The sequence below is a fragment of the Pan paniscus genome, chromosome X (assembly GCF_029289425.2).
Source record: "Pan paniscus chromosome X, NHGRI_mPanPan1-v2.0_pri, whole genome shotgun sequence".
NCBI classification, from domain to species: domain Eukaryota; kingdom Metazoa; phylum Chordata; class Mammalia; order Primates; family Hominidae; genus Pan; species Pan paniscus.
In genome coordinates this window covers 134,339,961-134,364,990 of record NC_073272.2, presented here as the reverse complement: position 1 = coordinate 134,364,990, position 25,030 = coordinate 134,339,961, and the positions used below count along the sequence as shown (strand labels likewise).

The window sequence follows — 25,030 nt, the reverse complement described above, 5'->3', positions numbered from 1 at the left end:
AGAGGAGCTTAAGCTATCCCAGATTTTGTCCTGACAGCCTCTGGGAGGAGCAAACTCAGGTCTCCAGAATACAGCTAAGGTTTGAAACAGCAACAACAACATTCATTTCAAAGCTGCAAGTGAAACTGACCCAATAGTCTCATAGATAGTTATTTTTATTTTTATTTTTTTTGATAAACAGAAATTGAGCCTTCTGATCTTAAAGCATAAAACTTATATTTGTTTTATCTGAGTTACTTCCTCAGGAGATGACCTTCAGGCCTCTCAGGAAAAGTATCGAGAACTGAAACTCATCAGATAAGCACATCCAGATAATGAGATGTGGGACTCCTCATTAGTCATGATTGCTTCCTTGCTTCTCCTTAGTTCCTACTTTCTTATACATTGTTACATTTTTTCCCTGCGATATAAACCCCTAGTTTTAGTGGGTCAGGGAGATGGGTTTGAGACTGAGCTCCCATCTTCTTGACTGCAGCACCCAGTTAAAGCCTTCTTCCTTCTTCCTTGGCAATAATTGTTGTGTCAATGATTGGCTTTCTGTGCGGTGGAAAACAGGAGCTAGACCAAACCAGTCTTGCTCTGTCACCCAGGCTGGAGTGCAGTGGCCCAATCTCCACTCACTGTGAGCTCTGCCTCCCAGGTTCACGCAATTCTCCTGCCTCAGCCTCCCGAGTAGCTGGGACTATGGGTGCCTGCCACCCTGCCCGGCTAATTTTTTGTAATTTTTAGTAGAGACGGGGTTTCACCGTGTTAGCCAGCATGGTCTCGATCTCCTGACCTCGTGATCCACCCGCTTTGGCCTCTCAAAGTGCCGGGATTACAGGCATGAGCCACCATGCCCAGCCAGCATTTTCTATATCTTAAGAAGTATGGAATTGTACACTTCTTTGAGGCAGATATGCCTTTGTTCTGAAAAAAACAAAAATTGCCCCAAGTGTTCTGAACAAGGGGACAAGCAATCATGGACTATCACTGCTGAGCATATAAAGTTAGGCGAGTTTAAGCATGCCAGCTTAAAAGTACCACTGGTAGACCCAGTACAGTGGCTTACACCTGTAATCCCAAGCAGGAGGCAGGGAAGCCAAGGTGGGAGAATTGCTTGAAGCCAGGAGTTTGAGGCCAGCCTGAGCAACAAAGGGAGACCCCCATCTCTACAAAAAATAAAAAATTAGGCCAGGCGCGGTGGCTCATGCCTGTAATCCCAGCACTCTGGGAGGCTGAGGCAGGCAGAACACGAGGTTGGGAATTCGATACCAGCCTGACCAACATGATGAAACCCCATCTCTACTAAAAATACAAAAATTAGCCGGGCATGGTGGCGCATGCCTCTAATCCCCTCTACTCAGGAGGCTGAGGCAGGAGAGTCGCTTGCCTGGGAGGTGGAGGTTGCAGTGAACTGCGATCGCACCACTGCACTCCAGCCTGGGCGACAGAATGAGACTGTCTCAAAAAAAAGAAAAAGAAAAAATAAATAAAAAATTAACCAGGTGTCGTGGCATGTGCTTTTAGTCGCAGCTACTCGGAAGACTGAGGTGGGTTGGAAGGCTGAGGCAGGTCGGAAAGTTGAGGCAGGAGGATCCCTTGAGTCTAGGAGTTCAAGGCAGCAGTGAGCTATGATCGTGCCACTCCACTCCAGCCTGGGAGACAGAATAAGATCCTGTCTCTAAAAAAAAAAATTAATAATAAAGTACCACTGGTGAAAGTGTATTCTGGGGACATAATCTTGTGTAACTTAGTTTTTTACTGGTTTTTTATTTGGGGGTTTTACTTCAAAGACTAGGAACTTGTTTGGGTGTGCGTAACCAGCTTAAACTAGAATTGGCTTTTAAAAATGTAGTTTAGATATTTCAAATGCTGAATTTCATGTATTTAGGAAAGTTACTGATTCTAAATATGTATCTAGATGCTGGTGTTACTCCAAATGCCAACATTAAAAATGTGTTTTGAAGAGTTATACTGAGAACATCAACATTTATATAATCACCCCTATTTTGCAAATAAGGAAACTGAAGCTACAAGAGGCAAACTGGCCCAAGGTCACACACAGCTAGTAAGTTTCAAAATGAAGTTTTAACCCAGGTCTGAATGCCTCTTATCCATGCTCTTAACCACTGCACTGCAGTATAGTATACCTGCCTCTTGCAGTGGACATTTGGGAAAATACTTACAGCTGGATTATAGAGCTGGTCACTTTTGAAGTACAAAATCACATGGGCTGAAGTGGAGTATAATTATATACAAGCTATATCTTAAGTATATGTTATTGCAGAATCTCCCCTTGCTGTGGCTTGCTCACCCCAGTCATTGAAATCATCTGTGCCTCTGTGAGGACATATTCCCAGAAGTGCTGTGACGCACATGCTTACCTTAAAAACTTGTGGTTTGGCCAGGCACAGTGGCTCACGCCTGTAATCCCAGCACTTTGGGAGGCTGAGGTGGGCAGATCACCTGAGGTCAGGAGCTCAAGACCAAGCCTGGCCAACATGGTGAAACCCCGTCTCTACTAAAATACAAAAATTAGCTGGGCATGGTTGGTGGGTGCCTATAATCCCAGCTACTTGGGAGGCTGAGGCAAGAGAATTGCTTGAACCCAGGAGGCAGAGGTTGCAGTGAGCAGAGATGGCGCCATTGCACTCCAGCCTGGGCAAAAAAAGTGAAAGTCCGTCTCAAAAAACAACAACAACAACAACAACAAACTTGTGGGGTTTTTTCTAGGTATATTATTAGTTCAGTCTGTCTTCCAAGTTTGCCCATGAAGAAAGTAGGTAAGTAGGTGAGGGTGGTAAGTTATACATCTTGGATGCTTAATGAAATTTCAGTGATGCTCTTTGGCATATTCCCTCAACTGGGTGTTTCAAAAGTCTCAGTCCAGTTTTAAGTTTTAAATATGTTTCATTGAGCACCTACCAGATTGCTAGATAGAAAATTCCAGATGAACCTGGTGGGCCTGCCATTTATGAGAGAAGCCAAGGAGCTAAGTATAAAGGATAAGGCCACAGGAAGTACAGACTTTGGAAAGGAACAGAGTGGAAGAGTAGAGACAGTGGGATAGTACAAAGCTACTCAGGGTACGATGTGGGATCTCCCCCACAATCCTTAAGAATTGCAGTAAAATTGACAAATTTAGAAAATGCTGATTGTATCTGGATTTCTTGTGGAAAATAGCAACACTCATCAGGGTTTGGTACCGGACAGGGTGAAAATAGCATGCACAAATGTCCAAGAGCGTGGAGACACCAAGTATGAATTACTACCTGGAAATCCCTGGAGGATGCTGAGACATGAGCTGCAATTGAGGGTGACCTAAGACAGTATCTGGTCTACAACATCATTAGATAAGATGGATTCCCTTGCTTTTTTGTTTTGTTTTGTTTTTGTTTCCCCTTGATAGTTTTTTTTTTTTTTGAGGCGGAGTCTCACTCTGTCGCCCAGGCTAGAGTGCAGTGGCGTGATCTCAGCTCACTGCAACCTCCACCTCCTGGGTTCAAGCGATTCTCCTGCTTCATCCTCCCGAGTAGCTGGAACTACAGGCACACACCACCACGCCCGGGTAATTTTTGTATTTTTAGTAGAGACGGGGTTTCACCATGTTGGCCAGGCTGGTCTCAATCTCCTGACCTCGTGATCTGCCCGCCTCGGCCTTCCAAAGTGCTGGGATTACAGGTGTGAGCCACTGCCTGTCCTCCCCTTGACAGTTTTTCTTAAAGACATTATTGTTTTAGAGCAATTTTAGGTTCATAGCAAAACTGAGAGGAAGGTACCAAGATATCCCATTTAGCCCCTGCCCCCACATATGCACAGCCTCCCCCATTATCAACAGCCTCTTGAATTTTTACAACAAAGTTGACTAATCTCAGTGGCCATGGCCTTTATTTCATTCTTCATCAAGTCCCAGCTTCTTCATAATATAAACATATATATGAGTGCCTTCTGTGTTCTAGTCACTTTACAGACATGCATTATTTCCTGTACTTAGGCTACCTTATGAAGGAAAGTTTCACAAATGAAGGATCTGAGCTCAGGTAATTTTTTTTCTTTCTAGATGGAGTCTCGCTCTGTCCCCCTGGCTGGAGTACAGTGGTGCAATCTTGGCTCACTGCAACCTCCACCTCCTGGGTTCAAGCAATTCTCGTGCCTCAGTCTCCCATGTAGCTGGGATCACAGGCGTGTGCCACCACACCCAGCTAATTTTTTGTATTTTTAGCAGGAAAGGGGTTTGCCATGTTGCCTAGGCTTGAGCTCAGAGAATTTAAGCAACTTACGCCAGTTTCCACAGCTCATGACTCTATGTTTCTTCCAGTGAACCACACTGCCTCACATGCCTCATTCCATGGTTATTTTCCACATTCACAAGGAATTCCTGACTTTTATTTCTTTCCCCTTAATACTATGCCCAAGACAGTCTCCTTGTCTTGGTCAATTTTCTCTAGCATGATGAATAGATAGCCTTGTGTAACAGTGTTGTAACCTGACAGGTGCAAAGAGTACAGGTGCCCTGGTTGCTACTACAGAAGGTGAAAAACCATCCTTAGCTCTGCCCACAGGCTCACTAAGTCATAGGGTTCTCGGCATCCCTGAGGCCACCCCAAGCTCTGGAGCATGGAAAATGCTCCCAGTATTTAAAGAATAAAACAAAGTTGTTCATACATAGTGTTGACGTCTAGCAGGCAATTCAAGTGCTCTTGATTAACTTGATTAGTCATTTTTATTTAACTTATATGGGTCATGGGGTAGGAGTGATGAGAAATACAGGGCAGTTTCTCTGTGGCTTGATTCTATAAACTTGCACAAGGAATCAAGACAGGAGGAAGGCTAGTTCCAGGACCTTGAACAGAAATTTCTGACCAGGCCTGCCACAGACTCGTTCTAGTCCAGCAGCTTCATTTTATGAAGTGAATTTCAAGGCCCAGGAAGAAAAAAGGTACAGCTAGTTAGTGCAACAGTGGAAATCAGTTCCTACTTTTGCAAAAAGTGCTCTAGGGAATTAAAACAGGTCTCTATTGTCTGCTCTGCCACTGAATGACTGCAATTATGATTCCTGTTCCTTAATTTTTTTCCAAAATGAGCTATGGCAAGAAATAACAGGAGAGGAGCTCTGGGCAAAGGCTACCAAAATGGACTGGCAATGCAACATGTCTGAACAGTCTAGAATTAAAGGTGTGATTTTTAGTACCTTTTTATGGCTGGATTGACCATGTGTCTGGATTGTCAGCTAATGAGAATGCAGCCGAAGCCTTATTGGTGTTCAACCCTGTTTTAGCCACATCTTTTGGTCTCCAGCCCTTGCCTCAAGGTAATGGGAGAACTAGGCAATATTCCCCACTCCTCTCATAAGGCCCCTCTCAAACTCACCTCAGCTCAAAAATAGCACTCATATATAAAGGCTATGAACAGTAGGCTCTCACTGAGTCCTAATCCCAAGACTGCCAATGCCAATGCCTAGCGGACTCTGCATCCTTCCTGAAGTAACTAACACAGGCTTTACTAAAAGGGAGACCATTCACCCTTTTTGTTTGTTTGTTTGTTTGTTTTGAGACAAAGTCTTTCTCTGTTGCCCAGGCTGTTGCCCAGGAGTGCAGTGGTGCGATCTTGGCTCACTGCAACCTGCAAACCCTCCAGAGTGTAACTTGTGATATAATTGGAAAGAAAGCAAATGTATCTTAAATGATGCAAGAACAACACAAAACAAGATGCCCACTTTTGCAAAAGAAGAAATCTTCCAATTTATAAGATCTGAAGAGATAACAAGCCCAAGGGTAGTCTAAAGCAAATAGGAGTCAAAAGCCTCCCAGAGGTGGGAGACGTGTCTCCTTTTGGAAATTCAGTTGTTTTTTATGGCACCTTACAATTTTTCTATACTGGATTATTATTATTATTATTATTATTTTTGAGACGGAGTCTCACTGTGTCACCCAGGCTGGAGAGCAATGGCGGGATCTCGGCTCGCTGCAACCTCCGCCTCCCGGGTTCAAGCAATTCTGCTGCCTCAGCCTCCTCAGTAGCTGGGATTATAGGCGCCTGCCACCAGGCCCGGCTAATTTTTGTATTTTTAGTAGAGACGGGGTTTCACCACGTTGGCCAGGCTGGTCTCGAACTCCTGACCTCAGGTGATCTGCTTGCCTGGGCCTCCCAAAATGCTGGGATTACAGGCGTGAACCACTGTGCCTGGCCTTCCATACTGGATTCTTATGTGAGCTGTACCAGTTACATTTTCCACAACCGCATATTATACCACAAACCAGTGTGACCTGCAAGGGAAGTACAAGCATTGGTCCTTTTGCAACGCCCTGCTGCCTAACCAGTTTGTATTTGCAAAAGTGACACATGGCCAGGTTAAGTTGGAGATGTCCTAGGGAAGGGTGGATGGTTGTTGTATGAGGCCTTGCCTAGGGTCCTTTCTGGGCCTACTTAGGGCTTCAGATGCAATGGAGATGACGGATTTTATTTCATCAAATGGTATTAATGTCATTTCTGGATCAGGCATTGTGCTGGCATCCTGAAGAATTCATAGTCTAGGTAGGAGAGAAAGGAAGATATACATGTGGCTAGTGATTACCTAAGATGAATTGTAAAGCAGAATAAGCAACATTCTATGGTGATGGAGCAGGAGTTAATAGTTCTCATGGAAGATCCTGGAAGGTTAGTGGAGGAAGGAGCATTTCCACTGGGCCTTGAAAGATAAGTAGGTATTCCAAAGACAGAGAAGGGCATTATAAATTGAGGAAATCTGTGAACAAAGTTATCAGAGGCATGAGCTTAAGGAAGATCTACTGGCAGCCTGGGTAGGGCAACTGGGGAGAATTCTTTGGGCCTTTTTCTTATGGAGAGGGGATTGGTCAACACTTCACCTTACTCTTCCTGTGAGCATCAATACAATTTAATTTTGAAAATTGTATCTTTAGTTATACTCCAAGGGACCTATGGAAGTTACTGATAGTGTGGCCTCCTTTCAAGGGAGAGTATTTGAGGTAGCCAGTGCTGGTTGAGTTGTCCCAGACCCTGCTCTCTTCTACGGATGGCCAAATGTATTGGGCTAGAGTATAGGGTACATCAGAAGAGGATTGCAGTGCTTTCTTTGGCAGCACATATACTAAAAGTGGAACAACACAGAGAAGATTAGCATGGCCCCTGCACAAGGATGACAAACAGATTCATGAAGCATTCCATATTTTTTTAAAAAGAAGAAGAGGGTTGCAGAGATCCTGAGCAAAAAGAACAAAGCTGGAGGCATCACACTGCCTTACTTCAAAGTATACTTTGGTTACAAAGCCATAGTAACCAAAACAGCTTGCTACCAGCATAAATACAAACCTGTAGACCAATGGAACAGAATAGAGAACCCTGGAAAAAGTCCATGCATTTACAGCCAATTCGTTTTTGAAAAAAGATCCCAAGAACATACCTTGGGGAAAGAACAGCCTCTTCAATAAATGGTGCTGGGAAAACTGGATAACCATATGCAAAAGAATGAAACTAGACCCCTACCTCTCACCATATACAAAAATCAAATCAAAAGAAAGACTTAAATCTAAGACCTGAAACTATGACACCACTAGCAAAACATATTGGAGGCTGGGTGCGGTGGCTCACGCCTGTAATCCCAGCACTTTGGGAGGCTGAGGCGGGTGGATCACTTGGGGTCAGGAGTTCAAGACCAGCCTGACCAACATGGTGAAACCCTGTCTCTATTAAAAAAAAATACAAAAATTAGCCAGGTGTGGTGATGGGTGGCTATAATCCCAGCTACTCGGGAGGCTGAGGCGGGAGAATCGCTTGAACCCAGGAGGTGGAAGTTGCAGTAAGCTGAGATCACACCATTGCACTCCAGCCTGGGCGACAGAGCAAGACTCTGTCTCAAAAAAAAAAAAAAAAAAAAAAAAACCATATTGGAGAAATGCTTCAGGGCAAAGATTTTTTTGAGTAAGATTGCAAAAGCACAGGCAACAAAAGCAAAAATAGATAAATGGATTACATCAATCTTAAGAGCTTCTGTACAGCAAAGGAAACATTCAACAAAGTGAAGAGACAATCTACAGAATGGGAGAAAATATTTCTACCCATTCATCAACCTCTCTTCAATACACCCTTCTCCCCTCCCCTTCCCAGCCTCTAATAACTACCAATCTACTCTCTATCTTTATGAGATCCACTTTTTTACTCCCACAATGAGTGAGAGCATTGAATATTTGTCTTTATGTCCTTGGCTTATTTCACTTAAGATAATGACCTCCAGGCTGGGCATGGTGCCTTACGCCTGTAATCTCAGCACTTTGGGAGGTCAAGGGGGGGTGGATCACATGAGGCCAGGAGTTCAAGACCAGCCTGGGCAACATGGGGAAACCCCGTCTCTACTGAAAATATCAAAATTAGCTATGAATGCATGCGCCTGTAGTCCCAGCTACTCGGGAGGCTGAGGTGGGAGGATGGTTTGAGCCCAAGAGGTTGAGGCTGCAGTGAGCCAAGATCCCAAATATCTTTTCTCATTCCGTAGATTGTCTGTTCTCTTCGTTGAATGTTTCCTTTGCTGTACAGAAGCTTCTTAGCTTGATGTAATCCCATTTGTCTATTTCTGCTTTTGTTGCCCGTGCTTTTGCAGTCTTACCCAAAATATCTTTGCCCTGTCCTGAAGCATTTCCCCAATATGTTTTTCTAGTAGTTTCATAGTTTCAGAAGGAATGAGAGCTAGTATTCGATACTTCAGTAGGGTAATTATAGTTTACAGTAATTTATTGTATATTTCAAAATAGGTAGAAGAGAAAAATTTGAATGTTCTCAGTATAAAGAAAAGACAAACTTCTTTTTTTTTTTTTTTGAGATGGAGTCTCACTCTGTGGCCCAGGCTGGAGTGCAGTGGCGCGATCTCGGCTCACTGCAAGCTTCATCTCCCGGGTTCACACCACTCTCCTGCCTCAGCCTCCCTAGTAGCTGGGACTCCAGGTGCCTGCCACCACGCCTGGCTAATTTTTTTATATTTTTTAGTAGAGACGGGGTTTCACTGTTAGCCAGGATGATCTCGATCTCCTGACCTCGTGATCCGCCTTGGCCTCCCAGAGTGCTGGGATTACAGGCTTGAGCCACCATGCCCGGCCAGAAAAGACAAACTTCTGAGGTGATGGGTATCCTAATTACTCTGATTTGATTGTTACACATTATATGAAGATATCAAAATATCACCTGAACTCCGAAAATATGTACAACCTCTATTTTTCTTTTCTTTTCTTTTTTTTCAGAGAGCATCTGACTGTCACCCAGGCTGGAGTGCAGTGGCACAATGATATTGGCTCACTGCAGCCTTGGACCTCCCAGATTCAAGCGATTCTCGTGCCTCAGCCTCCGGAGTAGCTGGGACTACAGGCATGCACCACCACACCTGGCTAATTTTTGTATTTTTAGTAGAGATGGGTTTTGCCATATTGGCCAGGCTGGTCTCGAACTCCTGGCTTCAAGTGACCTGCCCACCTCAGCCTCGCAAAGTGCTGGAATTACAGGCGTGAGCCACGGCGCCTGGCTAATTTTTGTATGTTTAGTAGAGATGGAGTTTCAGCATGTTGCCCAGGCTGGTCTTGAACTCCTGACCTCAAGGGATCTGCCTGCCTTGGCCCACTTTATATACCATGCTAAGGTGTCGTAGGTACTGTTGAGACTGAAAGATTTTAAGGAGAAAAGTAACGTGGTCATGTGTACATCTTAGATCGATACCTCTGGCTGCTTTCTGGGAGATGGTTTAGACTGAGGTAAGAGTGGAAGCAGAGTTCAAACAGGAGGCTACTGAAGGAGTCCAAGCAAAAAGTCATGGGGCCTAAACAGGTTCTGAGGATGGGGTGGAGCCTGAGGCGGTCAACAAGACATGTCTCGGAAGTATGAATAGAAGCCACTAGCCTTGAGTACTCACTGGGTGCGTGTGTGCAGGAGAGTGAGACAGGACAGGAGGCAAGAGGGACTGCCTAAGGAGCGCAGAGAGAGATGGCCCTCTGTGAGAGCCTCCAGTCTGTCTCTTCAAGGGGAGGCGGGAGGGGAGGGGCAGATCAGAGGACAGAGAAGGAAGAAGTTTAGAGCATGAATGAAGAAACCCCAAGAGGCCAGGTGGCAAGGCCGAAGCCCCGCCCCAGGCTCCGGCCCCGCCCCCAGCCCCACCTCTTCTTCCTCTCGCCTCCCACCCCCGAGCCGCGGCTCATCCTCTAGGGCGGAGAGAGGTGGCATTTGAGTCCTCCGGTATCCCAGCAGGCAGTGCAGCCTAGAGACGCTGACAAAGGAGCGGAGGAGCAGTCGCAGCTGCTTTCCGAGGAAGCCGGTGTTGCCGAGGTGAGAGTCCCCCACCGTCCGGTCACCCACTTCCTCTGACTTCGGGAAAATGTGGAAGTTACGTGGCTGAGAGCCCCCCGCCAAAGAATGACCCATCCCCACAGCCGGAGCTTGGCTCTGTGATTGACAGCGGGGCTCCGCGGCGCCGGGATGCGGGTGGGCGGCGGGGAGGAGACGGAGGGGATCCTTTCCTGTCCCGTGTGTGACTGGCGGTGGCTCCGCCGCCCGCGGCGCCCGGCCCCGGGGTCTGGCCAGCTGGTGTGTAGCTCGCTCCTGCCCGGGCAAAGGCAGGCTCGGGAGCCTCTCGGTGCCTGCCCGACGGAGTTCGGTTGCCCCGGGGATGCGGCTCGAGGGACAACTCTTCGGTGGATGCACCGAGGACGGCTGGGGGAGGGAAGCTGACTCCCCGTTTGGGGTGACACCGTCCTCGCCCTTCCTCCAGCCTAGCCGGTTGCCCCAGCGAGCAACTGGAAGGAAATCGGCAGGGTTGGAGCGAGGCGTCCCGGGATAGCCTCAGCTTTACTCTCTTTGCCTGGAGGGAGATGAAAGTAGGGTGGAGAGGCGGGGAGGGGAGAGCGAACGCCTTCTTGGAAAAATGGGGTAGGGTGTAGGGGGTGCGTGGCCTGTATCCTTCCCCCTCCCCGGACCTCTGCACGGATCTTGATGGTTGCACCAGCTGCTCTGCTGTAAACAGGCTCACATGACCGGTTTCACATGGAGCGGCCGGTGTGGGGACGTGGGCTGGGAAGGCTGGGCCCCAATCAGGTGGAGCTGAAGTCCTAGGACAGTCCATTTTGTACTCCCTCTCCAGCCCTCCTGCCCTTAATCAATGTTCTGCGGTTTCCCCCTTTGAAAGAAAGTAATTGACATCTGCCCTCTCCAGCTGAAGTAGCAGATCTGCCCCAGTAGAATCTGAGAGATCTCACGTCGGGGAACGAGAGGACAAATGCTAAGTGAAAATTGACCTTTGAGGGAGATAAGAAGAGGACTCAAACGTGAAAAATTGTGTCCTTTGGATCTTGCCTAAAAAGCAGTCCTGTTCTTTCAGAGTGCATTGCATTCTTAATGTGAATTCCAGACAGAAAGGAGAAAGTCTACTTTTTCAGGCAAGGCACACATGGGATTTAATATTCTTGGTGAATATCTTGTCCACACTTACTCTGAGTACTGGAAAATCTCTTTGCCTAGAAAAGACTATATACAGGATATTGAATATGGAGTGGATACCAACTTTTAGATTACACTTATAGTTGGTAGTGGGAAGTTTGGAAAACAGGGAACGGCCAAATGTGTCTTTCAAGTTGTTGACGTCTACATACCCAATCAGGATGCGAGATTAAACTAGTTTCTGAAGCATTTCTTGAACTCTTAAAACAACAGGTATACCTAAATACTAGGAGAGTTGAAATTTTGGAATTTTTCAACTCTGTAAGGGATAGCTGTGATAGATTCTCCATACATGTATTAATAATATATAATTAAATGTAATGGACAATATTCAGTATAAAGTTACTCCTTTATAGGCAAAAATAGACAATAGAACAAATAGCTTGTAAAACAATGCATGCTTCTTCCTTAAATTGTTTATGTACATTTGCTTCCCAAGTGTTTTATTTTTCTTTTCTTAGAGAGCTTTTACATTTAACTCCATTTTCTGAAAACTAACAGTTAAGAAATGATCAGAGAAGCTATTCCATTCCCTAATAGGTCAATAAAGTAATTTGCTACTATTCTTTTTCTGTTTTTAAAGAAGTTTAAAATGGAATATATAGACATTTTACATGTCTACAAAAATATATATATTTTTTGAGACAGGGTCTTGCTCTGTCACCCAGGCTATAGTGCAGTGGTGCAATCTCAGCTCACTGCAACCTTTGCCTCCTGGGCTCAAGCGATCTCCCACCTCAGCCTCCTGAGTAGCTGGGATTACAGGAGTGCACCACCATGCCCAGCTACTTTTTGTATGTTTAGTGGAGACAGGGTTTCACCATGTCTACCAGGCTGGTCTCGAACTCCTGACCTCAAGTGATCTGCCCCCCCCCCTCGGTCTCCCAAAGTGCTATGATTACAGGCGTGAGCCACCACGCCCAGCCAACTTTATTTTGTATTTTTTAGTAGAGATTTCCCAATGTTGGCCAGGCTGGTCTCGAACTCCTGACCTCAGGTGATCTGCCCACCTCGGCCTCCCAAAGTGCTGGGATTACAGGCGTGATCCACTATGCCTGGCCAAAATTTTTTTTTTTTTTTTTTGAGACAGAGTCTCCGTCGCCCAGGTTGGAGCGTGCAGTGGCACAATCTCGGCTCACTGCAAACTCTGCCTCCTGGGTTCACGCCATTCTCCTGCCTCAGCCTCCCCAGTACCTGGGACTACAGGTGCCTGCCACCACGCCCAGTTAATTTTTTGTATTTTTAGTAGAGACGGGGTTTCACCGTGTTAGCCAGGATGGTCTCGATCTCCTGACCTCGTGATCTACCCGCCTCGGCCTCCCAAAGTGCTGGGATTACAGGCATGAGCCACCGCGCCTGGCCAGTTTTTTTTTTAATTAGCTGGACATAGTGGCTTGGCACCTGTGGTCCCAGCTACTTGAGAGGCTGAGGTGGGAAGACTGCTTGAACCCGGGAGATCAAGGCTGCATTAAGCTGAAGCCATGCCACTGCACTCCAGCCTGGGTGACAGAGGGAGACCCTGTCTCAAAAAGAAAAAAAAGGTGGGGAGTGGTGGTTCACACCTGTAATCTCAGCACTTTGGGAGGCCGAGGCAGGTGGATCACCTGAGGGAGTTCAAGACCAGCCTGGCCAACATGGCAAAACCTCATCTCTACTAAAAATAGAAAAATTAGCTGGGCATGGTGGCAGGCGCCTGTGATCCCAGAGCTTTGGGAGGCCGAGGCAGGCGGATCACCTGAGGTTGGGAGTTTGAGACCAGCCTGACCAACATGGAGAAACCCCGACTCTACTAAAAATACAAAATTAGGCAGGCGTGGGGCGCATGCCTGTAATCCCAGCTACTCAGGAGGTGGAGGCAGGCAAATCGCTCGAATCTGGGAGCAGAGGTTGCGGTGAGCCGAGATGGCACCATTGCATTCCAGCCTGGGCAATAAGAGCGAAACTCTGTCTCAAAAAGAAAAAGAAATAGGAATTGCACCCTGCAAAATTCTCATTAGGTATTTTAACCATATAGGTTGACCTATACCTCTTTTCATCGGGAAATTGAAGATGGCCTCAGCTAAATCCTGCCTCCAAAATTAGAAATAACAGTTTCAGTTGACTTTCTTGACCTTCAGGGCAGAAAACAAAGTCTGATTCTTTTACTCATTCCAGCTTCTTCCTGGATTAGGCAGACCACGTTATTAGTGATGAAGTTAGAATTTTTTTTAAGAAGGAAGGCTCTAGCAGTGTCTTACTTTAGCAGTACCTTGGTTAGATCACCAGAACCAATGTCTGGTTTTCAGCTTTTCCAGGTTCAAAATTTCATTGGCACATCAAGAAATTGTCAGTCTCACTGATTGATTCACACCAACCAAACTCAAAAGATTTCTATGAGCATGAATGGCAATTTGCTAACTCTCAGTGAGAACTGCCAAACAGACCAGAAGACTCACGTACAAGCCAAGGCAAGCTTTGCTATTGACTATATGGAAACACAAAGAACTTGCTCTTGACTTCCCCTTTTTCCAGGTTCTATGAGGACCACTTTTTTCAAGCCTAGCAGTCAGTATATTCCACAGAATTACAGGTTTCTTTTATATAAAAACCATTTCAGTTACACCTTTGTATGGATATATCCTAGTCACCTGGTTGAATTGGGTCACATGTAAAACATCTCTAAAATCTGTTTCTTCTCCATTCCTGCAGCCTTAGCCTAGGCCCTCATCATTGCTTCATGCCACATTCATTCAACAGTTTTTTAATTTTTTATAGTAACTACTCAGGAGTCAGGTGTTGTGTTTGAATGGTCAATGGCAACCCCTCTCCAACTTCAAATCTGAATTGGTCAGTTCTGTGCTTAAAATCCTTAAGGCCAGGCAAAATCGTAGGTTACACTTGTAACCCCAGTGCTTTGGGAGGCCAAGGCAGGAAGGTTGCTTGAGGCCAGGAGTTCAAGACCAGCCTGGGCAACATAGCGAGACCTTATCCCTATATTTAAAAAAGAAAAAATCCTTAAGTGGTTTCCTATTGCCTGCAGCAGTGGTTCTCAAAGTTGAGTGTGGATCGGAATCACCTGGAAGACTTGTTAAAACAGATGGCTGGGCCCCAATCCCGGAATTTCTGATTCAGTAGGTCTAGGGTGAGAACCAAGAATTTGTGTATCTAACAAGCCAGAACCACTGGCATAGGGAATCAAGTCTAAACCCCCAAACGTTCACAAAATCTTGCACAATCTGCCCCTAACTTACCTTTCTAGCCGAAACTTGCCCCTCTCCCCATATTTGCTGTTTTTAACCGTATGCAATGCCAAAGCTCATTTTAAGCATCCCTTTCATGCTTCTACACACATTCTTCCTGGAATTCACCCGGCCCTCCACTTCTACTGCAGACTAGCCTTAAGGCAGATGATCACTTTCTTTATGCTCCCAGAGCACTTTATATCTATCAGCAGTTTAACACTGCTCACATCATATCTTAATTACTGCTGTATATCTGTTTTTCCTGCTAGTCTGAGTTTTTGGAAGGCTGACAAAATATTTTCATCTTGTCTCCATATTCCCTAGCACAGTGCCTTGTATATAATAAGTGCTCAGGAAATGTTTGTTGAGTGAATCTGTGATTTTTTTTTTTTTTTTTTGAGACAGAGTCTCGCTCTGTTGCCCAGGCTGGAGTGCAGTGGTGCGATCTTGGCTCACTGCAACCTCCGCCTTCTGGGCTCAAGTGATTCTCTTGCCTCAGCCTCCCAAGTAGCTGGGATTACAGGCGCCCGCCACCATGCCCAGCTCATTTTTGTATTTTTAGTAGAGATGAGGATTCGCCATGTTGGCCAGGTTGGTCTTGAACTCCTAACCTCAGGTGATCCTGCCCACCTCGGCCTCCCAAAGTGCTGGGATTATAGGCGTGAGTCACCGCGCCCGGCCATGAATTTGTGATTCTAAAACTTCTGAGTGTTTCATGTAGCAACATATATATATAATCATATAATATGGATTTTGCTTTGAGAATTGCGCATCTTGAAATGACATACTGAGATGTTGTAAAACATGGAAACAACACATTAATTATAACCGGGTTGTAAATAACACATTTGAAAATATGAATTGTTTTCAAAGAGACATTAGGGTATTCTTTTTTAAAAAATCTTAAAATGTATACTACTCAACTTTTAAATCTTGAATATAGAAGAGCCAATCACTATATATTATTTATAGCAGTCAATCTCATTAGTTAAAATAGCAAAGCATACCAAAAATCTAGAAAATATATAAAAACAAAAGTGTCAAATATTAATGAACATTAAAGTAGAAAGTAAACATTAGAACATCACTTGTTATGACTTTAGGAAAATGCCAGCAATTAAAAACCCCAATAAACAATACTGGGAATTCAGAGGAGGCCAACTGAGTTTATGAAGTGGGAGGGAAGGAGGTTTTAATGCTAGTGAGACTAAAGGAAAATAACATATCGCTCTTAACAATTTAGTATTTAGTTGGTCATTGGCAAGGATTGCACAGAGTATGGAAGAAGGAGATAGCCCCTGTGCCCAGATAAAAGGGAGCTGACCTGAAGGTGGAGCTGGGAACCTTAATCAGAGTAAACAGCAAGAGCCAGGGAGAGATAGTTAAGTAGCTGGTACACTGTGACCAAGCAGATGGGTCACCGGTTTCTGGGTGAGGGCTGTACTTCGAATCATCCTTAACTGTTTTCAAACTTCGATCTACTTAACTTCACTTGCTTCTTACAGCCTCCTCTTTCTTTCTTTTTTCTTTTTTGAGGAGTCTCGCCTGTCGCCCAGGCTGGAGTGCAGTGGCGGATCTCGGCTCACTGCAAGCTCCGCCTCCCGGGTTCACGCCATTCTCCTGCCTCAGCCTCCCGAGTAGCTGGGACTACAGGCGCCCGCCACTACTCCCGGCTAATTTTTTTTGTATTTTTAGTAGAGACGGGATTTCACTGTGTTATCCAGGATGGTCTCGATCTCCTGATCTCGTGATCCGCCCGCCTCGGCCTTCCAAAGTGCTGGGATTACAGGCCTGAGCCACCGCGCCCGGCCTGCAGCCTCCTCTTTCTAAAAACAGGTTGCAGGGTGCAAATGAGAAAATGCTATGAAAGTGGTTTCAGTGCTCCTTAACGGTCTCTAAGTTTTGTATCTATGGTGGTAAAATGGATTCCTGTTTATCTCAAAGTCTTATCTTTTCATTCCTCTGGTCAATGCAAAGTGAGGAAAATGGAAAAAACCATCATACTTTGGGGTACTGGTCTCCTTGGATTGATGGTAGTGGCAGGCATGTGTGAATATCTCAGAGTGTTTATGCTTCTTTTTGTGTCAGAGTAGTTTGCAAACTGGTCACAAGGTGGTGTGCACACATAAGGTTTTCTTTATAATTTCATTCAGGATTGTTTTTCTGTGCCTTTGGTACAGGGGAGGAAGACAAGACAGTTTCCTGTATCACCAGATCTCAGCTGCGCTCTCTGCCTGTGAGGTCAGAAGTGTGTTGGAGCCTCAGATTTCTAAATGCTTGCTGGCACAGAGCAAGGGAAAATCAGAGGGAAACAGAAGGAGGGGAGGGGAGAAGAGGGGAAGAGAGGTAACTGGGAGTGCTGATTCTCTCTGCTCTCCTCTTACCCCAACCCATGGTGAGCAGCCACTTAAGATTTACTGCTCCTCTAATTAGGATCCCTTGCTTGTCTTGTATAGACAAAGTGTGTTCAGCTATGACGGGCGAGTGGTGGGGGGAATGTTCCCCAGTGGAGGAGACAGTTATTAGTAGACATCTGTAGGATAACTGATAAGCTTTTAGCTATCTGCTAAGTGCCCAGCACTGACCTTGGGCCTGTGAGGGGTGCAAAAAACAAAAGCATCCCACCAAACAACAATATGGCATTATACCTAAAATCTAACTGAGAAGTCAAAATTAATGCACACAAAACAAATGTCAAAATATTCCATTCTGGCTGGGTGCAGTGGCTCATGCCTGTAATCTCAGCACTTTGGGAGGCCAAGGTGGGAGGATTGCTTCAGTTCAGGAGTTCAAGACCAGCCTGGACAACATAGGGAGACCCTGTCTCTACATAAATTTTTTAAAAACATTAGCCAGCAGTGGTGGCACTTACCTGTGGTCCCAGCTACTTGGGAGGCTGAGGTGGAAGAATCACTTGAGCCCAGGAGTTTGAGGCTGCAGTGAGCTGGGATCGTGCCAATGCACTCCAGCCTGGGTGCAACCTCCGTCTCCCTGGTTCAAGCAATTCTCCTGCCTCAGCCTCCTGAGTAGCTAGGATTACATGTGTGCACTACCACGCCCAGCTAATTTTTTTGTATTTTTAGTAGAGACGGGGTTTCGCCATGTTGGCCAGGCTGGTCTCGAACTCCTGGCCTCAAGTGATCCGCCCGCATCGGCCTCTCAAAGTGCTGGGATTACAGGCGTGAGCCACTGTGCCCAGCCAGGGAAGGGGAATTTGAATTAGGTTTTGAAAAATGAGTAAAATTTTGCTGTCCAGAGAGGAAGAATGCAGCAAACCTTCGTTATTAATGCCCTGATGAATAGTTCCTGACAACTATAGCTGTTTCATCATCAGGAAAATAGTGTGTGCCACTCAGTAAGTGAAATTGTCTCTTGATTTTTCTTTATAAAACTGAAAAGGAAACACAAATGAAGATAATGCAGACTTAGTTGTGACTTGAATTTTGGATCATCCTTTGAGAACTCTGATCTTCTTGATAAGCAGGGACAATTGCTACAGATTAGGGCATGTGTGGTAGTCAGCATCAGGGAGGCAGGACTTTATTTTTTTTATTTTTTTGAGATGGAGTTTCGCTCTGTTGCCCAGGCTGGGGTGCAGTAGTGCGATCTCGGCTCAATACAACCTCCACCTCCCGGATTCAAGCAATTGTCCTGCCTCAGCCTCCTGAGTAGCTGGGATTACAGGCATACACCACCATGCCCAGCTAATTTTTGTATTTTAGTACAGACGGGGTTTCACCATGATGGCCAGGCTGGTCTCGAACTCTTGACCTCAGGTGATCTGCCCGCCTCAGCTTTCCAAAGTGCTGGGATTACAGGCGTGAGCCACCGTGCCAGGCCGAGGCAAGACTTACTTGAGACATAGAAGGGATGGCTGTATAAGGAAGTGGAAGCCTGGAGACCAGAGTTCTGCCACCAATACCCTGTGCAACCTTGGATAAGTCTCTTAACCATCCTGGGCCTGCTTCCCACATCTGTCAAATTAGAAAAGTGGGAACCAACTAACTCTGACTTGGTGTGCACTTGACTTTTGGAAAGCAACCTCATAAACTGATTTGCAGTAAGTTTTTACCAGTTTAGTATATAATCTTTCCCCAGGATTTTTTTACTTTATCATTTTGTAATATGGACTGCAGCAAAGAGAAAGTGTTAGTCTCCAGAAAACTATCAATTCAAGGCAGGTGTTACACCTTATTATGTTCATTGGCACAGTTGCTAATATTGCTCTGTTGACCTGGTGCTAATTCTTCCCTAATTTCCACTGGTTGGAGTTTAGGATGCAACTTATAGCTTAGCCAAGATAAGCTGGGCGCGGTGGCTCACGCCTGTAATCCCACCACTTTGGGAGGCCAAGGTGGGCGGATCACGAGGTCAGGAGTTCAAGACCAGCCTGGCCAGCATGGTGAAACCCCGTCTCTACAAAAATTAAAAAAAAAAAAAATTAGCCAGGCGTGGTGGCGTGCACCTCTATTCCCAGCTACTCGGGAGGCTGAGGCACGAGAATCGCTTGAACCCGGGAGGCAGAGGTTGTGGTGAGCCAAGATCATGACATTGCACTCCAGCCTGGGTAACAAGCGAAACTCCGTCTCAAAAAAAAAAAAAAAAAAAAAAAGTGATAAATGGGAACAGAGATAGGAAAAGAAATAATAGTAAACTGCTCAAAAATTATTAAACACTTCTTTCATAGTAACAAGGAGATAGCCTATTCGTGATTCATGGGAAAATGTGTACATGTTCAACTCACAAAGAGAAAGCTTTGAAATTAAAAGAAAAAGAATTTCTATTATGCCATTATTCAAAGATAGTAAAAGTAAAATTTCTACTTTGACCTCTGTTGACTAACTTCTTCTTAAAGTTAGAACCAAGAGTTTAGCATTTGTCTGTGTGGTTAATTTTGACTTCCCAGTCAGATTTATGAACCATTTCATACTCTTTTAAAACAAATAGTTTCACATTAGAGTTATACATGTTCTTAAGTTTGCAAGTTATCTTAAATCTTTTTCTCATTATGTTTCTGTTGCATGTAAATTATTTTAAATAATCGAAATTATTCTGTTTAGCCCACAGTTTAAGGTTTTCAATATGTTTTTAGAGGATTATAAACTAGAAAATACAGTTAACAGAGATTTTTCACATTGTTTCTAAATTCCCTCTTGTGTTTTCAAAAACAGGCACCTTTTTCAAAGTAGGCCCTAGTAGAGTTGTTACTTAATTTTTTTTTTTAAATATTCGTTTTTTTTAAATAAGTATTCAAAGACTTCAGAATTCAAAAGATACAAAAGGATATCCAGAGAAAAATTCCTCCCACCCCCATTTCTCTCTCCAGGGACAAACGCGGATATCCTTCCAAAGAATTTCACCCATATCCAAGATAATAGGTTTACAAATTCTTATCTCCCTTTTTTTTTTTTTTTTTTTTTTCTTTTTGAGACAGAGTCTCTCTCGCCCAGGCTGGAGTGCAGTGGTGCAACCTTGGCTCACTGCAAGCTCTGCCTCCCGGGTTCACGCCATTCTCCTGCCTCAGCCTCCTGAGTAGCTGGGACTACAGGCGCCCGCCACCACGCCTGGCGTGGTGTATTTTTTTTTTTTTGTATTTTTAGTAGAGACAGGGTTTCACTGTGTTAGCCAGGATGGTCTCGATCTTCTGCCCTCATGATCTGCCCGCATCGGCCTCCCAAAGTGCTGGGATTACAGGCGTGAGCCACCGCGCCCGGCCTTATCTCCCGTTTTATACAAATGGCAGCATGCGTTACACACTGCACCGCTCCTTGCTTTTCTCACTTAACACTGCCACTTGAAGATCAGTCCATCTCCAACTACACAGTCTCCTCTTGATATCTGGTATCCCAATGAATGGATAGACTGTACTTTATTTAATGAATCCTCTTTTAATGGACAGTTGGGCTGTTTCCAATCTTCTTTTTTTTTTTTCAGATGGAGTCTCACTCTGTCTCCCAGGTTGGAGTGCAGTGGCATGATCTCGGCTCACTGCAACCTCCGCCTCCCGGGTTCAAGTGATTCTCCTGCCTCAGCCTCCCTAGTAGCTGGGATTACAGGTGTGTACCACCACGCCCGGCTAATTTTAGTATGTTTAGTAGAGACGGGGTTTCACCGTGTTGGTCAGGCTGGTCTCAAACTCCTGACCTCAGGTGATCCGCCCACCTTGGCCTCCCAAAGCGCTAAGATTACAGGTGTGAGCCACCTCCCCTGGCTTGTTTCCAGTCTTTTGCTATTAACAACAAAAAACTAGCTCTTACTGGGTGCCAAGTTCTGTTCCATGTTGTTTCACATAAATCATTTTATTTAACCCTCAGCACTGCAGAGAAACCTTTCACCTACATGACTTCACACAAAAAGGGGAATATATATATGCCAGATAAATCCCTAGATGTACAATCTCTGGAACTGAGGCTATGTGCATTTAATTTTGGCACATGTAGTTGTTATGCCAGTTCACCTCCCCACAAGCAATGTAAGCACATGCTTGATCGTTCCCATCATATGCTATCAAAATTTGAGTTTTACTAATGGGACAGGTAAAAAATTGTGTCATAGTATGGCTTTAGTTTGCGTTTCCTTTGCTGTGAGTGAGGTTAAACATCCTTTTGTAAGTTCAAGGACAATTTCTATGTCCCTTTTCTATGAAGTAAAGTTTTTTTGCCATGCAGAGTTTAAAAAGTTATACAGATGAATTTATCATTTTTTGTTTGTTTCTGTCTTCAGAAACAGTTTTTCATTTGTTTGTTTGTTTTTTTCCCAAGACAAATTCGTGCTCTGTTGCCCAGGCTGGAGTGCAGTGGCACAGTCTCGGCTCACTGCAACCTCCACCTCCTAGGTTCAAGCACTTCTCTGTTTCAGCCTCCCGAGTAGCTGGGATTACAGGCGCACGCCACTATGCCTGGCTAATGTTTGTATTTTTAGTAGAGACGGGTTTCACCATGTTGGCCAGGCTGGTCTCAAACTCCTGACCTCGTGATCTGCCTGCCTTGGCCTCCCAAAGTGTTGGGATTACAGGCGTGAGCCACCGAGCCTGGCCTTCAGGAACAGTTTCTTTTTCTTTCTTTTTTTTTTTTTTTTTTTTGAGATGGAGTCTCACTCTGTCACCCAGGGTGGAGTGCAGTGGTACGATCTTGGCTCACTGCAAGCTCCACCTGCCGGGTTCCAGTGATTTTCCTGCCTCAGCTTCCCAAGTAGCTGGGACTACAGGCACACACCACCACGCCTGGCTAATTTTAGTATGTTTAATAGAGACGGCATTTCACCATGTTGGTCAGGCTGGTCTCGAACTCCTGACCTCAGGTGATCCGCCCACCTCGGCCTCCCAAAGCACTAGGATTACAGGCGTGAGCCACGATGCCCAGCCAGGGACAATTTCTAAGTGAAAAAAAAAATAATTTGGTTTCTGTTTTTACATCACTGTTAGAAAGCCTGAGGTTTTTTTGTTTGTTTTTCTCATTGTTTCTTCTAGAGTATTTATGGCTTTATTATTTTTTTTTAATTTTACTTTTTAAAAAAAACTTTTATCTGTTTAGAATTTTCCCTGATTAAGGAGTGAAAGATAAATTATTTTTTTCTAGATAGATACCTGATTTAGCCAACATTTATTGATTAATCTATCCTCCACAAATCAGAGATACCACCTTTTATCCTAAATTAAATTCTCATCTCGACAGAGTTTTAGAATGAGATGGTGCATATAATTTTGTGATGCCAAATTTGGATGTTCTCTTCCTAATGCTTCCTAAGATAGTAATTATACAGCTTACCATTTTTTATTGAAAAAAAAAAGAGAACACATCAAACTTCTGAGAGCACATTATCCCAATAGAAATGTGTATGCTTTTGAGTAGAAGAAATAAAAATGCAAAATTAGAATTATTTAATCGGAAGCCTTTTAGAATAATCTTAGTTTTTTTTTTTTTTTTGTATAAACCCAGGAACTTGATAATCTTAGTTCTGTTTTATTTTATCTTCTTTTTTTGAGACAAAATCTCAGTTTGTTACCCAGGCTGGAGTGCAGTGGCGTGGTCATGGCTCACTGTAGCCTCAATGTCCCTGGACTCAGATGATCCTCCCACCTCAGCCCCCTGAGTAGCTGGGACTACAGGCATGTTCCACTACCCCCAGCTAATTTTTGTATTCTTCGTAGAGACAGGATTTTGCCATATTGCCCAGGATGATTTTGAACTCCTGGGCTCAATAAATCCTCCCACCTTGGATTCCCAAAGTGCTTGGATTACAGGCATGAGCCACCACATCTAGCCTTAGTTTTATTTATTGAAGTGGACAGACAGTGGACAGACAGTGGAAAAAATACTGGACTAGGAGGCAGGAGGCCTGTCAACTTTGGTTTTTTGTTTTATTTATTTATTTATTTATTTATTTATGAGACGGAATTTCGCTCTTGTTGCCCAGCGATCTCGGCTCACTGCAACCTCCACCTCCCGGGTTCAAGCAATTCTCCTGCCTTAGCCTCCCGAGTAGCTGGGACTACAGGCGCCCACCACCACGCGTGGCTAATTTTGTATTTTTAGTAGAGATGGGGTTTCTGCATGTTGGTCAGGCTGGTCTCGAACTCCCGACATCAGGTGATCTGTACGCCTCGGCCTCCCAAAGTGCTGGGATTACAGGCGTGAGCCACCATGGCGCCAGGCTTCAACCTTGTTTTTGTTTTTGTCTCAGTCTGGTCTCTTCATAATTAAATAATAATAATAACAACAAACAGAACATTGCCTGGCCTTTAGTAAGTGTTATTCAAGAGCTTTACATACAGTATATTAATTCATTCAGTCTATATAATTATTAAAAAGTTTATAATCTGTTATGAATTATACAAATATTAGATATCTTTACTAAGAAAATGTTGATAGGCGCTTTCAGCTCAGTCAAAAAAACAAAAACACATCCGACACTGTTGTTAATTACATTCATGCTATAAAGTATGGAAATAAAGTAGAATGATTATCTGAAGCAGCCTATGCATTAAGTGCCTTCCTTTTTACCTTCATGGTTCTGTGCCTTTGTTGTTCCCTTGGTCTGAATGCTCTCCCCTCAACACTTAAGTGTGTACCCTTCTTTTCTTCCAAGACCACCTCAAATATCAACTCCTGGCCTTTCTTTTTTTTGAGATAGAGTCTTGCTCTATCACCTAGGCTGGAGTGCAGTGGTGTGATCTTGGCTCACTGCAGCCTCTGCTCCCGGGTTCAAGTGGTTCTCCTGCCTCAGCCTCACAAGTAGCTGGGATTACAGGCACCCGCCACCATGCCTGGCTAATTTTTGTATTTTTAGTAGAGACGGGGGCTTCACCATGTTGGCCAGGCTAGTCTCAAACTCCTGACCTCAAGTGATCCGCCCGCTTCGGCCTCGCAAAGTGCTGGGATTACAGGTGTGAGCCACCGCGCCCGGCCAACTCCTGGCCTTTCTTACAGGTAGAATTATTCATGTAGTCTTCTGATTCTCTAGCACCATATATACCATGGTATCCTTATAAGTATCTATTATAATAGAGGTAGCTTCAATATTTTTGCTTGTCAATTAGACTTGAACTTCTTGAGGGTAGAGCCTGTGCATTATTCATCTTTGTATCTCTGCTCAGCTTCTGACATAGTTCTTGGCAGATAATAGATGTCCAGCTGAAAGAAAAGGATAAACATTTGCATACATGACTATATAGCTCCTATTTGATAGAAGTTGGAAAGGCCTCTATCAGAATCAGAGCATACGAGCCTCAATAGCTGGTAAAACCAAATCATTCATTCGTTTTATTTCTCTTTGAATGTATGAGAACCTGAACTTGAAACTGTTAAATGGCTTATAGTCTATTTTAAAGGTGTGATCCACAGGGTAAAAATCAGATATTTTCTCTGATTGTACATTTTAGCTTTTGCATTTTATTTTTAAAAGCTATGTTTCAATTGTGGGGGCACGCCTGTAGTCCCAGCTACTCCGGAGGCTGAGGCAGGAGGATTGCTTGAGGCCAGGAGTTCAAATCCAACCAGGGCAACATAGGGAGACCCTCTCTCTTAAAAAAAAAAGGCACACTTGGTGTGCTTGGTAAATAAGAATATTGATTAAAATGAGATTAGGAAATAAATACAGAAACATCACGCTTATCAGGCATTCAGACTTCTGTCAGTTATAGCTATCTGGAACATATTCAGGAACCCAGAGGGAATCCAAAAAAGCCTCTGAAGTTGGAGAATAGCTCTCACAAAGCATGTGTACTTGATGTAGGAGGGAGAGGCACAGTGCCACTCACATGCCAAAGCCCTACTTACTGACTTCACATTTTCATAAAAAAATTCCAAGGACTGCTTAGCATGTGTGGTCATTCGGCCTCC

The 25,030-nt window shown here is 44.5% G+C and overlaps 2 protein-coding genes and 1 non-coding gene across 7 annotated transcripts in view; 2 read left to right on the top strand and 1 right to left on the bottom strand.

Annotated features, from left to right (window-relative positions):
- Positions 1-7,066: 7,066 nt before the first annotated feature.
- Positions 7,067-7,173, top strand: LOC112438502 (U6 spliceosomal RNA). The gene has a single exon (XR_003026918.1). It is a non-coding gene; the product is annotated as a U6 spliceosomal RNA (small nuclear RNA).
- A 116-nt stretch (positions 7,174-7,289) lies between these two features.
- MOSPD1 (motile sperm domain containing 1) overlaps positions 7,290-25,030 on the top strand; it is a 30,553-nt gene continuing 12,812 nt past the window's right edge. The window contains exons 1-2 of one of the 5 annotated variants that reach the window (XM_055106368.2): positions 7,290-10,302; positions 20,625-20,746. The gene's annotated coding sequence lies outside the window, so the exon portion shown is untranslated. The remainder of the gene's footprint in view (positions 10,303-20,624; positions 20,747-25,030) is intronic. The other 4 variants (XM_055106367.2, XM_014343556.4, XM_034949858.3 and 1 more) reach the window with 4 other exon arrangements.
- On the bottom strand, positions 10,202-15,727 carry LOC134729760 (WAS/WASL-interacting protein family member 2-like). Its single transcript, XM_063601472.1, has 2 exons — positions 13,312-15,727; positions 10,202-12,214 (listed from the first exon to the last, which is right to left on the bottom strand). Exon 2 carries the CDS (start codon positions 11,093-11,095, stop codon positions 10,361-10,363), a length of 735 nt encoding a protein of 244 aa, XP_063457542.1. The 5' UTR covers positions 11,096-12,214; positions 13,312-15,727; the 3' UTR covers positions 10,202-10,360.